The sequence below is a fragment of the Schistocerca piceifrons genome, chromosome 7 (assembly GCF_021461385.2).
Source record: "Schistocerca piceifrons isolate TAMUIC-IGC-003096 chromosome 7, iqSchPice1.1, whole genome shotgun sequence".
Lineage (NCBI taxonomy): Eukaryota > Metazoa > Arthropoda > Insecta > Orthoptera > Acrididae > Schistocerca > Schistocerca piceifrons.
In genome coordinates this window covers 231,057,684-231,073,668 of record NC_060144.1, presented here as the reverse complement: position 1 = coordinate 231,073,668, position 15,985 = coordinate 231,057,684, and the positions used below count along the sequence as shown (strand labels likewise).

Genomic DNA, 15,985 nt, shown 5'->3' with positions numbered 1-15,985 from the left:
GCTTACGGGAACACCTACCATACGAGCACAGATTGTTTGTCCACGTCCGGATTCAGTTTGCTGCAACATAATGCAGTCGCAGCAGTATACAAAACACTGGTTGGACCCCGACAGACACATGCAAAGTATCGAAGTCGTTGCATAGCTGCCGTTCGTGGTCAAATAGAACAGGAAAACCGGCAGGCCTGGCTAACATCTGCATTTATACTCAAGTATGCGTTCTTCGCCGTGTTCCCATATTTTTTTATAGATTACGATTTTTGTAAGAGTGTGAAAAAATAAGGGCAAATGAAACTGTGTGTACACATTTTCTGCATGTAACCACTCTGCGACTGGTTAAACATTTTTCTCTTTTCCCCAATTTTATACTTCATGTGGGGTGCAGCTTTTGTCAGCTCTTGATGCTCCACGCCGCACCTAGCAAAGTGGAAGGAAGAAAGAGATCAAAGTACAGCTCAGCGGAGAAATAACACAGCCAACAGGCTGCAAATAATTTTTAATACATTAACGTAGGTTTCGTCACCTCGAACGATGACTTCATCTGAATGAAATTTTAACAACTGTGAAGTTAGATTGCGAGTGGGCATGCATGCATGCTCCAGTCAAAAATTAAAAATTAAAAGTGTTCCAGCGTTTGGTATGTATACCTTCTAATGAAGAACTTCAGACGGTTGACTGTGTTATTTCTCCGTTAAAACGTAGATATGGTTGCTGAGAGACAGCCATGTCCGAAACTGCAAGGTACAACTGCTCATTTGCAGAAATTTATTTACATAGACAGTGCTTGGAAATATATATGTTCAATAGTTGCTGACAATTCATTTATTACAAGAGATCATATTAAACAGTACGTTGATATGATGGCTTATCAGTCTCGCTTTTCGAGCGCGGAACCTCCTACAGGTTGTACGGGTCGGGCAGCTGCTTGCTGCTAAAGACTTCTGCCATGAAGAAGGCCGATGCCTTGGGCGTCCTTGTCCGGTTTGGACTGCTGAAATCCACCTCGTACAGCCCAGTCTTACGCCTGCGTAGTAAACAAGTAAGTGTTCAGCTAAACAAATGTCACGATCCATAGATGCATACCTAATATGTGCTATCACAAACATTGCATGAGAGCATGAGTACAATTACACAGACCAGAAGCTATCAAAACTAAGTATGTTTTACTGATTGAAAACTATCTAGGAATAGTGTAGGGATGGTTATCAACCTCGGGATAGTGTTTCGTATTTCACACATTCAGACACTAGGCACATCCAAACACTAAACTAATAACGAGTGTTCAAGCTTCAGTCTAGTAACAAGTTGAGTTTAAAATTTCTTACCTTACTAATGCCAAAATCTTGTTAAATGGTTTTACACGAGTGTATATAGTTTCACACTGAATCCCACGCTGTCATGCAGATTGCAAACAGAAATTTTTCTGAATGTAATATCTAGGTTGCGTGCATCAGAGTTTAAGTGGTAACATTTATTACTAGGTGTTTCGCAGTATGAATTTGTTATCGTGCCTAAATCCTTGAACCGTTAAATGTCATGTTCATTTTGGTAGAGATACTGCAGTATGCCAAGAGACAGAACCATCAGACAGGTAGTGCATGCGCAAAGAATATGTTAGAAGAACTGGTTGAGTTAAGAACCACATCAGCAACGACTAGTTAGTTGTAGATAGACAGCAAGATTAGACTGTACAAGAATGTGACAGGCACCCAGCTTGTACTTACTTCCAGCAGCACTGCAACAATAACTTTGATCATATTACAGACACTGTGAAATGGCGAAATAAAGTTATGCCCCTTCCCTCCGATACTCCACGCGGTGTATGTCAGCCACAATGCTTCAGAGCTAGGGGAATATGCTGGAGACACGTCAGTAGTAATTAACAAGGTGAGTAAAAAACGTAGGAAGCAAGTTGAGATACAAAGTTTGCTCCTTGTTTAACACTAACTCATTTTCCGTTAGCGTACATCAAGATGCCATGGTATTCACGGGAAATTTATTCAGATTTCGAGCTTTCCTTATAACCAAAGGCAGGTAAAAGAAAGGGATAACTCACAAGAGAACGACAGGGGTGGGGGGAACTGCGTGAACCGTCGCAAGGCGCGTAGACCGCACGGCTGCACAGCGTGGCACAAGAGGATGTTTTGTGGTATTGCATGCCTTATGTTTGGTTCAATTCCAAGACATAAATATCAATACGCCGAGACAGATGGTTCAAAATGGTTCAAATGGCTCTGAGCACTATGCGACTTAACTTCTGAGGTCATCAGTCGCCTGGAACTTAGAACTAATTAAACCTAACTAACCTAAGGACATCACACACATACATGCCCGAGGCAGGATTCGAACCTGCGACTGTAGCGGTCGCTCGGCTGCAGACTGTAGCGTCTAGAACCGCACGGCCACTCCGGCCGCCGAGACAGAACAGTTTATAAAATTGCATAGTTTTTACAGCTGAATAATATACCGTTTCCTAGCTGCATATACAAGACTACTTGTTACCGGCTTTTGGTGCATTCTAAAACACAATAGGTAAAGTTATCAGTATAATTCTGTGTAAATTAAGACTTATGACTTCCTTCAGGCGACCCCTTCAACGCAATGTGCTATTTGAATTAATATTTTCCTTTTCTTCAGTAAATTAATACTTTCTCTTTGGAGTAAGTTGACTCGTTTTAATTTCTTTTTCCTGTCTAATAAGACGGAGTTATTGTCTTTGATAAGTTTGCTTGTATGGTAATGGGGCACTTCGGAAAAAATATAAATGGAGGAACGTTCGTTTGTTATCGCTGTAGCTCAGTTTTGGTTTATTCTTATGGTGACTTATTCTAATAAGATTTGCCCTTTACTGTTATGGAGGTACAACTCAACTCGTGGACACACTATGCTTTTAATAGCGTGACACCGTAATTCTCATGGTGACTGGTTTCGAAATGCCCTTTTTGTGGACCGTCTGCAGTTAACGTACTATCAGAACTTAACACAGTCAATCATTTCTCAAACAATGACCTGGTATAGGCGTATCGTCTTCACTTGTAACCTAATTACCCTTGATCCTGTATTAGAATCCAGGCAAAGTTTAATTTTGATGAAAACCGTCAGAAATGGCATCCAAAGACTCCTCATATAAGGATATACTCACATTCATTGTCAGACAAGGTAGAAGGGCGCACAGAGTTTCAGGGCAATCTCTTGTCCTCATGAGGAAGCAAAAGGCAATACAAACCACTGCTTTAAAGACACTCTTTTTATATCCACAAGACACGTGGCTTGTGATTGAAAAACTATCGTGATCTTTCCATAAAATTTCGGGCGTGCAGCCGCATCAATTCAGCTTCTTCTTTCAATATTTCGGCTGAATACCGTCTAGCCTTATTCGGAATGAGGTTAGGTGACTAAAGCTCCAGAACTTGCTCTGTCCTTACAAACCCACAGACCGCACCACTGCGCATGCAGCCAAAGATACACAAGGCGCTAGAGACGTTGATAGGCGGCAACGAGGTGTAACATAAGCATGCGCAGTCGATCCACACGGTGATATCGATGTGTCACGGAGAGCTGTACCGTCGCGACGTCTTTGTGATTTAAATGCAGAAATTGCCGTGTTCCATGATTTGTCCAAGCTGAGGCCGCTATCTCTATTAATTAAATTCGTCGCCAACAGAATTTCAATTGCTTCTTTCACTACTGAGTCTCAGGAAGATGAAGTCGAGTCTAAAATTTCGACATTACCGTGCACCATAGAGTGCGCAGTGTCAATTCAGTGCTCTACCAGCGCAGAATTATTTGGTAGTATGAGAAGGGTGTACCTGCGGTGCCCTGTGCATCTCTCCTGGACTGTACGTGTCGTCTGTCCGATGTATGAACGGCCGCACTCACAGGGGATCTTATAAACCCCAGGCTTTCGAAACACCAAATCATCTTTAACGGAACCCGGCAGAGCTGGTCTTTGGTGGAGGGCGAAAAATCACTTTCACTTTGTGTTTCCTGAGCATCCGTCCTATATTTGAGGAAAGGCTTCTCACATATGGCAGAAAGGCCACGGATTTAAAACTTTCAGTGTCTTCTTCCGCTTTTCTTGTGCCCACTGTTGTTACTTGCTTATCTGCTGTGGTCAGTACCCGTTGCCTTCAAAAGCTCTTCTTAGGTGTAGAAGCTCGTCCTCCAGACTACTCTCGGCAGCAATGACGTGTGCTCTGTGTACTGGAGTTCTGAGTGTACTCATCATCTGTGGAAGACGGTGGCAGCTATTTGCACGTGAATATAAATCCGTATCGGTCCGTTTTCGGTACACTGCATATCCTAAAGTGTCGTCATCCTTGCGCCGTACCAACACGTCCAAAAATGGAAGGCATCCTCCTTTTTCGATTTCCATCGTAAACCGAATTTGTCTACGGATAGAATTCAGATGATTTATAAATTCTTTCAGCTTTTCTTCACCCTGGGGCCGCACTACAAACGTGTCATGAACATACCTCCCAAACACTGTGGGTTTCAAGATAGCAGATTCCAGCGCTTTCTTCTTGACGTGTTCCATAAAAACGTTGGCCACCAAGGGCGACAAAGGACTACCCATGGCGACAACGTCAGTCTGTTCATAAAATTTGTTATTGAATACTAAATATGTCGAGTTCAAAACCTGTTTAAATAAAGCTGAAATATTTTTATCGAAAGTATTTCCACTGAGAGACAATGATTCCGGAAAAGGAACCTTTGTGAACAACGACACTACATCGAAATCGACTAACATATCAAATTTGATCAGTTTGAGTGATTTCAGTTTGTCAGTGAAGTCCACACAGTTATTTATGTGTTGAGCGCATTTTCCCACCAGAGGCCTTAATAACGACGTTAAGTGTTTGGCACAGTCATAGGTTGAAGATCCGATGTTACTCACTATCGGACATAGAGGACCACCAGTCTTGTGGATCTTTGGAAATCCATAAAGCCTTGGAGGAACGGCACCATTTGGTTGCAATCTTCGTACAACTTCTGGTGGAAGGGGAGAGGCGTGCAGAAGGAAAGCAGTCTTCCTTACCACCTGGTTGGAGTCTTTACTGATCTTCTGGTATGAAATGTCACTCAGCATAATTTTCATTTTTGGCCACATACGCAGTGGTTCGGTCCTCGAGATCAAAAGGACGGAACATGTGCTGGAGCGTTAGTCACCTCGGCTCACTCTGAAGATAGCTGGACGGTATTCAGCCGAAATATTAGAAGAAGAAGCTAAATTTACGCGACTTCACTCTCGAAATTTTATGGAACAGTCTTTACGCTGCGAAAGCAATGAAGATGCACAATTATCGTGATGATATCTCCATTGGCGAAAGATTACGTAGTCCTCCATTCGTATCTCCGGAAGACGACTGACCAGTGGGAGGTGTACCTGAGAAATGGATACGTTTCTAAAGTCGGGACTTGGAAGTCTGAATGTGGTAGGGTATCTAGGACATCTGGAAAGACAAATGCAAAGACCCTATTTAGATAAAGTGGGTATTAGTGAAGTGATGAGAGGATAAGCATTTCCGGTAGGACGAATACAGGGTAACATCAAAAGCAGCAGAGGCAATACTCTGAAATTTATATCACGTACTGAAGTCTATGGTTAATTAGTCATGTAAATAATTTAAGATTCTAAGTAAATGCAGTCACATATATGGCCATATATGCCGCGTTGCTTTATACCCACAAAGTCACTTGCAAAACCTATCGATATACATGTCAGTCCTGATGGTCTAGGAGTGAAACGTGTGGCGGGAAAACGAGGAGTCGCGGGATCTGGTCGTGGTAGGACTACGAATTTTTCGATCTGAGTTTTAACTTATCCTTCACTTCTCAACGATGTGAGGAGTCACCACAAACAACACGTGGTTCAGATTCGACTTTGCACTACAAGTCGCCTTACCTTAGCTAGATAACTGCGGTAGGTTAATAACATCCAAGTCGCCAAAGGGGAGCCCAATAGAAAGACTCGCACCAAGCAATTGAGCCACAAGAAGTTGTTATTATTATTACTCATAACTGAGTATGAAACCCTCAGACCATACGTCCTGTCCACAGTTCCGCAGTTTTTTGTTCTTAACCCTTAGTAGGCGAAAATAAAATCTAATAAGAAGCAATCCTAGCCCGCCAATATGATTGACTATAATTTTTTAGGCCAGAACATGATGCATTACCTTCTTCCTCCCTAAATTCAAGCTTGGTGACGTGATGCATTATCTAAAATCTTAGAAAAAGTCAGGTGTTCATAGTCTGGTCTTTATAGCATGTGTAACATTGTCTCAAGTTGCCTACGATCGAAATGCCAATATTCACCACATCGTCAAAAGTGCAATATTTTTAAACGCTGTGTTGTCCTGAAGTTTAGAAAAACGTGTTGTCGGTTTGTTGAATACCAGTGAAACATCAATGCATGTAGATTTAAGATCCATTTATATTTCTCTAGTGTAGAACATGACGCATTACTTTCTTGCCTCTGAAATGGTGCATATTCAGGCACTCTCATTCAGGCCTGGGATGAAATGTTACATACTCGTAGTTACTTAGCTTGCTGGATGTGTACGGTTATAGAACAATTCAGACAGGAATTGGCATTGTGGAAATTAATATTAGATTACAAAATCATGCCATAAGTTATAAATTAATTACATTCCACCAGGAGCTGACAGGAATCCGGAATGTCTTATCGTATGTCAGCTATAACTGTGTCCATCATAGTATTTTAACCAACAAGCATTTTGTGCAGTTACAGGCCTTATAGCAATTTACGCATGGAAATACCATTGGGCATTTAATATAAGAGATCACAGTCATATTTCACATATCAATCTTGACAGTTAAGTGTGTGTGGGGAAGTAGCATTGTGATATTTGGTAAGCGTAAGATGTTTCTTTCAGTAGCTGAGATGTTGAAATATGTAATTTGAACGTCCATTGTGCGTTACTTCAATCGCGGTACGAACACTGGAGTGTAGGTGTTAACAAGAGCTGCATGAGAAAGAGTCTTTTTTTGGGGGAGGGGGGGGGCTGAAGGGATTGATGTAGGAAGGGAGAGAAAGCGGGGAAGTTAGAGAGAGTTAAAGCTTATGTATTTCGGAATACTACAACATAGGCAAATACCACGGACTGCGCTGCCCCTCCCGCCGGAGGTTCGAGTCGTCCTTCGAGCATGAGTGTGTGTGTTGTTCTTAGCATATGTTAGTTTAAGTAGTGTATAAGTTTAGGGAGCGATGACCTCAGCAGTTTGGTTCCTTAGGAATGCACACACATATGAACATTTGAAGAATACAGCAAGTTTCTTTTTTTTAAATATGGTGTCATTTTTCACAACAGTTCAGGTATCTCGTTCTTTAAAAAAATCATACTATTAATTCAGACTGACCATGGCGGGTACATTGCGATTGGCTGTTTTATCCACATTTGTATTTCCCACCAACATAAAAGAAACTCCGTCATCAGGCCACAAGTGACCCATCGGGACCATCCAACCGCTGTGTCATCCTCAGCTCAGGATGCGGATAGGTAGGGCGTGTGGTCAGCACACTGCTCTCCCGGTTGGTACGATGGTTTTCTTTAACCGGAGCCGCTACTATTCGGTCGAGTAGCTCCTCAATTTGAATCACGAGGCTGAGTGCACCCCGCAAAATGGCAACAGCGCTTGGCGGCCCGGGTGGTCACCCTTCCAAGTACCGGCCATGCCCATCAACGCTTCACTTCGGTGATCTGACGGGATCCACTGCGGCTAGGCCGTTGCCCCCCTCCAACATAATATACAAAAAATGGTGTGGTTTATGACCCTGGTTATGTGGCACAGTTCAAAATAGCTTTTAAGTCATAGTGGCTAATGAATTGTGATGTCAGTGGTACTGCAAAGTTCAGTTCCATGTTTAAGTGTATTTTCATAGATAAATCGAAAATCCGAGTAACGTTTGCCGTTATTCTGATATATTTGGTATATCTTCTATTAATATTGGCTTTCAAGGTTTCAGTTATTTTGAAAGTATCTCTTAGATAGATGCCTGTGTTAACTACATCAGCAACGATTCCACGAATATTTATTCGAGACTGATTGTCCATTTACACAAATGTTCGTTGCAAGTAACTTCAGGATGTGTGGTTCAAACTTATGGGTAAACATCGCCCCTTCATTTACAAGCTGCAGCTGAGGAATGCTAGAGGTCCGACAGGTTACCACTCTGTCGGACGACGGGGGTAGGTTGGAAGGTGGAAAGGAAATAGTTCTACAATTGGTGGGGAATATACGGAAGCAACTGAAATCTGTTGCTATAGCAAATTAATTCACTGGTGAAAGCTCGAAAATGACTGCCATCTATTTTGACGTTTGGAAAAATGAGCAGAAATAATTATTATGTCATTGAAGTAAGTCGTACAAGCAAATTTATAGGTAGATGATGGTACTCACAAACTCCTTTGAGGTATATCCAAATATTTGCTTCTTGACGGTTTTTGTGATGGTTGTTAATGAGTAGTGGATTGCACTCCTTAAATTTCCACTGTTTCTACAGGTAGCTACGTAATTAGCAATGGCAGTCCTATCAAAATTAACAAACAGTGTATACAGTTTGCTCACATGAAGAACCGAAGTGTGAGTTACACAACGTCCCAAATTATCACATAGATGCAAACTCCAAATTATACAGTCAAGCGAGCACTTTTAATACAAGTCCAAATTAGGAGAGTTAAATGATCGTTTAACTGCCAAGTCTCAACTAACAGGGGTATATAATTATGTAGAATGCAAAGTCCAAATGAAGTAACTTAAATGACCACTCGGGAGGAAAGTCTAAACTATGAAAATTAAATGATCAGTTGGGCCCCAGTCCAACATAAATATTTCAGAGAGATTAAGTTGTTCGGTAAATGGCTTCCTGGTGACCATAGCTTGGTGACTGTGCGGCGTCAGTAGCAGCCGTGCAGAAGGTTGGAGACCTCGCTCATTTACGGACACGTGACCTGCGTAGGAATATAGTGCATCGTCAAACATGGTGTTCTTTTCAGAATGAGATTTTCACTCTGCAGCGGAGTGTGCGCTGATATGAAACTTCCTGGCAGATTAAAACTGTGTGCCAGACCGAGACTCGAACTCGGGAGCTTTGCCTTTCGCTGGAAAGTCCTCTACCAACTTGCCCGCGAAAGGCAAATGTCCCGAGTTCGAGTCTCGGTCCGGCACACAGTTTTAATCTGCCAGGAAGTTTCATGGTGTTCGTTTCCTACTATCAACGTCTGCCTGGCTAGGCAACAGTCAGCTCTGGCTATATTGCAATACGGCCTGAGCACTAGGATATGGTAATCGTAATACCTTTGAGATAGACTGTTTAATGTTTTACTGACGCATGTTCTCCTGAAAATGTGATTTGATATCACGAAACTGGTCATACTCCAGTAGACATAAAACATCATATACAGCTGAAAGAGGTTTATCTCTGAACCATGGATTACTTCAGCTGCCGTAGAACTCAACAGATAACTATTTGCAACTTCAATGAGTTACTGCACCCTCTTCTTCCCATTTGACACTCTCAGTATTGTCAGTGGATGCACAATCGTGTTTAGTATTGTAGGGGTGTGTGCACCGTTGACGACGTTCACAATCTGTGTCTCCACTGTGTTGTTTAGTTTTCGATTATGAGAACAACCGAGTGACTAATCAAAACACAATTCCACGGTAAATTTCTATGATGCAGTTCGCATAAGAAAATGACACAAGATAACCTAATGTGACACAAATGCCGATAAATGAGTCGTAGTACTGTTACAAACAGATTATACCTAACGATTTAACATATTGAGTTCAAATAAGTTCTGTAATATTCTATCGTCATTTAAGCAAACCTAAGTTCAAACAGTCGTTTTGATGGATTGAGTAGTCATCTGGTCGTTTTCTTTACTTTTGTAAACCCTGTTGATCCGGGTTGTAGACTACATAGTAAAGGGCCCCCATGAGAAACGGATATAGAGTTACGTGCTTTGTAGGAGAGGGTGGACCAGATGGGCATGTCACGTGCTTGAGATGTTGTCAGGACTGGAAACAGACGAGAGAAGATTGGACAAGAAGCTAGATATCATCGGTTTGATAATATCTAATTAATGGGAACGTGACGCACGGAACTCTTCATCTCTTAAGAGTCGGCCGTCTCTAGCTTTTCAAGTGCCACAGAGTCAAGGGCAAACCGTGAACAGCTCGATAAGAGGAGGAAGCAGCGCCTCCATAGTGGACTGTTTGTGGTAGGCAACGAATTGTCGATAGGATAGTTGTACGCCGACTACTGCAGACTGTAACAGACAACACATGGAACATCTAGTCATCACATGCAGAACCACACCCCCAATATTGCGTGAAGCTGTTATCACCCACACACACGACAAGGCACAGAGATTTTCGGGAACGAATGAATCCTATGAAGAACGTTCGAAGAGTGGAAAATATCTCTTTTACGGATGCGTGTTATAGGGCCGTTACACAATACGCGTAAAGGGCCTAGCGAACAAGGTCAGAAGCTCCCAGAGGTTGATTGGCGACGTAGCTGCTGTCTGAAGATTGGTTGCAATACCAGAAATCTGTAGCGAAATGCAAAATGACTTCCGGAGCACTGACCATTGAAGCAACTACTCATAGTTCCCCTGAATTTGAATAAATTTAACGTACTGCGCACAAATAGACATAGAGATCCTTCACTATTAGATTGTGCCACTGAAGATAAATTACTGAGCACAGCAAGAAAAGTGGAAACCAATCTAAAACTACTTGTAGGAAAACCAGAGGGCATGCTGGAATTAATTGGACGCATCATAGGGAAATGTGTTGCACCAGGAAAGAAGCCGCTTGCATAGCAGTTGTTCCATCGGTTGTAGAGTACTGCTCGTACGTCTGCGATCCTCAAGATGGATTAATAGAATATATACTGGAGATGCAACAAATAGCAACACTTTATGTCACGTGAACGTCTCACATCTGCAAATCGTAGTATCAGACGCTTCAATAGAGGTGTAGTCTATCATGGAGAGCTACCTTCTGAAAATCTAAGAGCGAACGATTCTAGAGGAATGGGACAAGGGTATTAATTCCTCCCAAGTGCATCGCGCGTAATGACCACGACGAGAAAATCATATAATTTGTACCTCATATGGCAGTTTATCAAAAACCGTTATTTGGACGTATCATTCAAGAAGGGAACGTATACGATGCTGCACCGAGTGTGCAAAAGAACTTGCCCCTCTTCTAACAGCAGTGTACAGTAGGTCTTTGTAGGAACGGAGTGTTCCTGATGATTGGAAGAAACCACAGGTCCAAGACGGGTCGTCGTACACACAAAACTACAAGCACGTGCTGTGACATTTCTAAACTCCGTCCGAATAGGCCTCGTAAGGCCCAAAAGTCGCCACCGATCGCCGTTTCACCCACAGCCGAAGACGTCACTGGATGCGGCTATGTAGCCAGCACACCGCTCTCCGAGTCGTTATCAGCTTTTGTGACCGGAGCCGCTACTTCTCAGTCTAGTAGCTCTTCAATTGGCCTGATAGGGGATGAGTGCACCCCTCTTGCCTCCAGCGCTCGGCGGACGTGAACGGTCACCCATCCAAGTGCTACCCAAGCCTAACACTGCGTAACTTCTGTGAACTGACAGGAACCGGTGTTGGTACTGCGGCAAGACCGTTGGCACTGTGACATTTCTGGAGGCCAGAAATCTCGTCTATAGGTACCATCATGGTTTCTGGAAACAACTTTCGCGTAAACCCCAGTTAACTCTGTCGGTTCACGAGACCCAGAAAGCTGTAGCTACAGCGCCCAGGTGGTAACCTTATTCCATGACTCCAAGAATCCTTTGGATACATTTCCATACTGCCACCTAGTGAGCAAAATACGGGCATGCGGAATAGCGGACCAACTGTATGATTGGGTTGAAGTGTTTCCAGCAAAAAGAGCAGAAAATGTCGTTCCGAACGGACAGAAGGCTTCAGACATAAAAGTAACTTCAAGGAAGCTCCAGGAAACTGATATAGGACCATTACCTTTCACAATGTATGTAAATCACATCACAGATAACGTCGAAAATTATATGAGACGCTCACGAATGATCACCAGAAGTTGGACGAGGGAATACTGTAAGTAGGCAGTTTAGGTTCTTATGTTGGTAACGCCACGTAGTGCTCTGTATGAAGATCACTGACTGTGCTGTGTGCAGTCTGTGGCTGTTTGGACTCATTGTTGGAATATTCGCTTGTGTAGTGTTGGGCAGTTCGATGTGAACAGCGCGTAGCATTGTGCACTTGGAGGTGAGCCACCAGCAGTGGTGGATGTGGAGAGAAGGATGCCAGAGGTTTGAGAGGTTGCTATAAGCTGACGATCTGGATGTGTGTCCGCCAGAGAAAGGAAATTTGTAAAGATGGATGTCATGAATTGATACATATGCATATATGATGACTTTTGAACATTATTCAGGTAAATACATCGTTTGTTTCTGATCAAAATTTTTCATTTGCTAACCATGCCTATCCGTATGCAGTGTCTTCAGTAGTTAGAATCTTTTATTTAGCTGGCAGTATTGGCGCTCGCTATATTGCAGTAGTTCGAGTAACGAAGATTTTTGTGGGGTAAGTGATTCATGAAAGGTATAGGTTATTGTTAGTCAGGACCATTCTTTTGTAGGGATTTTTTAAAGTCAGATTGCGTTGCGCTCAAGATATTGTGTATCAGTTTAGTGATGATCAGAATGAGGAAAGAGAGAACTGTCTGAGTACGTTCACTTTTACTCAGCTGTCTTTGTATCAAATAACGTAAAAGTTTACTTGCACAGTCATTCTTAATTTTTCTAAGGGGACGTTTCATATTTCAAAATTCTTCTAAGGGCATGTTTCAATACAACTCACACGTAAACTAGGCGCCTTTCAGGTAGGTGGCGGAGGTCTTGTTATGTGAAAATATTTGAGCACAAAGAATTAAATATACCGCCCAACCGACCAGCTGTGCTGGAGAATAAGATAGGATTCTAATAGTTTAGTTAGTTCATGCACTCAGTATCATCAGATTTTTGAAGCATGTAAAGGAAATAAAAAGTGCGATCTTTCGTAACTAATCTCAAACACACATATGACAAACCTAGTAGTTTATACGGTATCAAATATAGTAGCAGAGTAGTCAGTAAATTTCTTATTCTGTGCAGAGTGCGGAATGTAAATAAATTATGTAAATAAAATCACGATCACCAAGGAATTAAACAGTCTCTGATCACTCTGGAGGAGGGATATTTCACATAACGATCCATAAATAAAAATAAACACGCTCAGTGACATAAAATGCAACAAGAAAGGGGTAATTTTTCACTATTTCGTAGCTTACCATAAAAAACAGTAACAATAAGTAATAAAAATAAAATTCTTAGGAAAAAAATATTTTATAAAACTAAAGACGACGATGATGCCCGTAGTCTAGGGGTAGGTTTTTTGATTCATAATCAAAACGTTCTCAGTCTCGGTTCCCAAATCCGCCACCGCTTAATTTTTCCTTCATAATCAGCATCCACTGAAGGATAAAGTTCTACGAGTCGGCGTGTGGAATGTCAGAAGCTTGAATTTGGTAGGGAAGCTAGAAAATCTGGAAGATAAATGCAAAGCCTCAGTCTAGTTATAGTAAAAGTCAGTGAAGCGAAATGGAAAGTAGACAAGGATCTGTGGTCAGATCAGTATACGGAGATAAAAACAGTAGCAAAAAAAGGTATAATGGGTCTAGGATTCGTCATGAATAGGAAGCTAGGGAAGAGAGTCTGTTACTGTGAAAAGTTCAGGGATAGGTTTGTTCTTGTTAGAATCGACAGCAACCCAACACCGACAACGACAGTTCAGGTATACATGCCGACGTCGCAGGATGAAGATGAAAAAATAGAGAAGGAACATAAGGATACTGAAAGGGTAATACAGTACTCAAAGAGAAATGAAAATGTAATAGTCATGGGGGACTGGAATGCAGTTGTAGGGGAAGGAGTAGAAGAAAAGCTGACAGGAGAATATGGGCTTGGGACAAGGAATGAGAGAGTACAAAGACTAATTGAGTTCTGTAATAATTTAGGGGATCGCTAGGCATCTTGTGCCACATACTAGGGCCTTGTCTAAGTCATACCACACAAAATCGCTGCTCTGTTGTTTTCCAAAGATGAAATAACTTCCTAGGAAGCAGGTGGTCGTAATGCTTTGACTCACCAGTGTGTATATGAGACTGTTCTGATTAGAGGATACGAGAAATGTTACGGAACATAAGTAAATAAATAGAGACATCCGAAGTATGTTTAAAAAATGTATAAGCAATAAAGAAATGTTACAAGCCATCAGGTATAATACACGGGTTGATTCCTCGAAGATGTTACATACTTTCATGGAAGAGGGGTGAATGTACCAACGAGAGGTAAGGCACTCCAGCCTGGAAAAGACCGACTAGACAAGTATTTGCGAAAATCTACTCAGGTTCCCCCTTAAAGCTGCGTAGCGCACAAACTAAAGGCCTAGCTTTACGTTCCCTTATCATGACATACAGAATATCTGATCAGAAATCCCCAGTACCCGCAGTTAACATTCCGTGTTGGACTAGTAACAGCACACGTCAATTGATGTCGGAGGTACTGAAAATCATTTACCTGTACAAGTTTGAAAAGCTGCTAGATTTATAACAGGTGTCCCGCAGCGTCAGTGTAATCATGGAAACGATGCGCAGGTTGTGTTGTACCACTTCTAATATCCCCTATGTAGTGTTAATAGCGTCAAAGGAAGCGAGAAATCTTGGTAGGAGATGCTTTTTAGTCACTATAGGCCTCTCGTACTCAAGACTTTCCACATTGATCCATAAGAATAAATCTATTGCATTGAGGTTAACGTGCTGGCCACGAAACAGGACCTCTTCTGCCTCTCCACTTTCCAGGGAATGTCGGAGAAAGGTGTTCTTCAGTCCAAAGTGAAGTGGGGCTCTATCATATGGGGACCACATTCATTGAACAATTGCAAATAGGATATGTTCCTGGAATCTCGATGGTATGACACTGATAAACACTCTATTCACTGGAGCATTTCAGCGGGGAGGAAGGGGAAACGTTTCTATTATGTAATCATTGACAACGCCTGCACACACGTTGGATGATGATCCCTGTTAATGTAGGAGGAGGAGGAAGAGGACATTAGAAAAATGGTTCAAATGGTTCTGAGTACTATGGGACTTAACTTCTGAGGTCATCAGTCCCATAGAACTTAGAACTACTTAAACCTAACTAACCTAAGGACAGCACACACATCCATGCCAGAGGCAAAATTCGAACCTGCAACCGTAGCGGTTGCGCGGTTACAGACTGTAGCGCCTAGAACCGCTCGGCCACCCCGGCCGGCAACGATTTAGGGAAATCACAGAAAACGTAAATCAGGATGGCCGGACGCGCATTTGAATCGTCGTGCTCCCGAATGCGAGTCTAGTGTCCTAACCACTGCGCTACCCCGCTCGGTCTCTGTTGGCTCTTCCCAACTCTAGCGTGGGGACCCTTATCGATTCAGATATGACTAATGTCTTTTGGATTCTATCTCCGATAAAATAGGCTTCAGCAATGAAGAATACATACCCTGGAACGTGAGAATCGTCTGTAAAGCAGTGCGTGAGCTATCGGCTAAACACGACACGACGTCCGAAGCTGCAAGGAGTCAAAGTACGCACTTTCTGTGGATGCTGGGATATAGCTGCATTTCCGGTAATACTCACCTCACACTTCTCTACAGTCATTTCACGTGCAACTAGCGACATTACGTTGGAGGCGCCTCATCCACTCGAACATGCACTGCATTTTCTAACTCCGTGTTGTTCGTCGTCTTTCGTGGTCGTTGGACAGTGGTACCAACTGATGGGAACAGCACTACAAATATGGTATGAGCGGGATGTCTTCTAAGCGCTTGGTTGGTCCTGCACATTTCCGATTCCCTGATGCTTCCGTTTGATAGCC

At 42.5% G+C, this 15,985-nt stretch overlaps 1 protein-coding gene across 1 annotated transcript in view; it reads right to left on the bottom strand.

Moving 5' to 3' along the window:
* Nucleotides 1-897: 897 nt before the first annotated feature.
* LOC124805579 (myrosinase 1-like) overlaps nucleotides 898-15,985 on the bottom strand; it is a 72,834-nt gene continuing 57,746 nt past the window's right edge. The window contains exon 11 of the mRNA XM_047266146.1: nucleotides 898-1,024. Within this exon, the coding sequence (XP_047122102.1) occupies nucleotides 898-1,024 (127 nt within the window). The remainder of the gene's footprint in view (nucleotides 1,025-15,985) is intronic.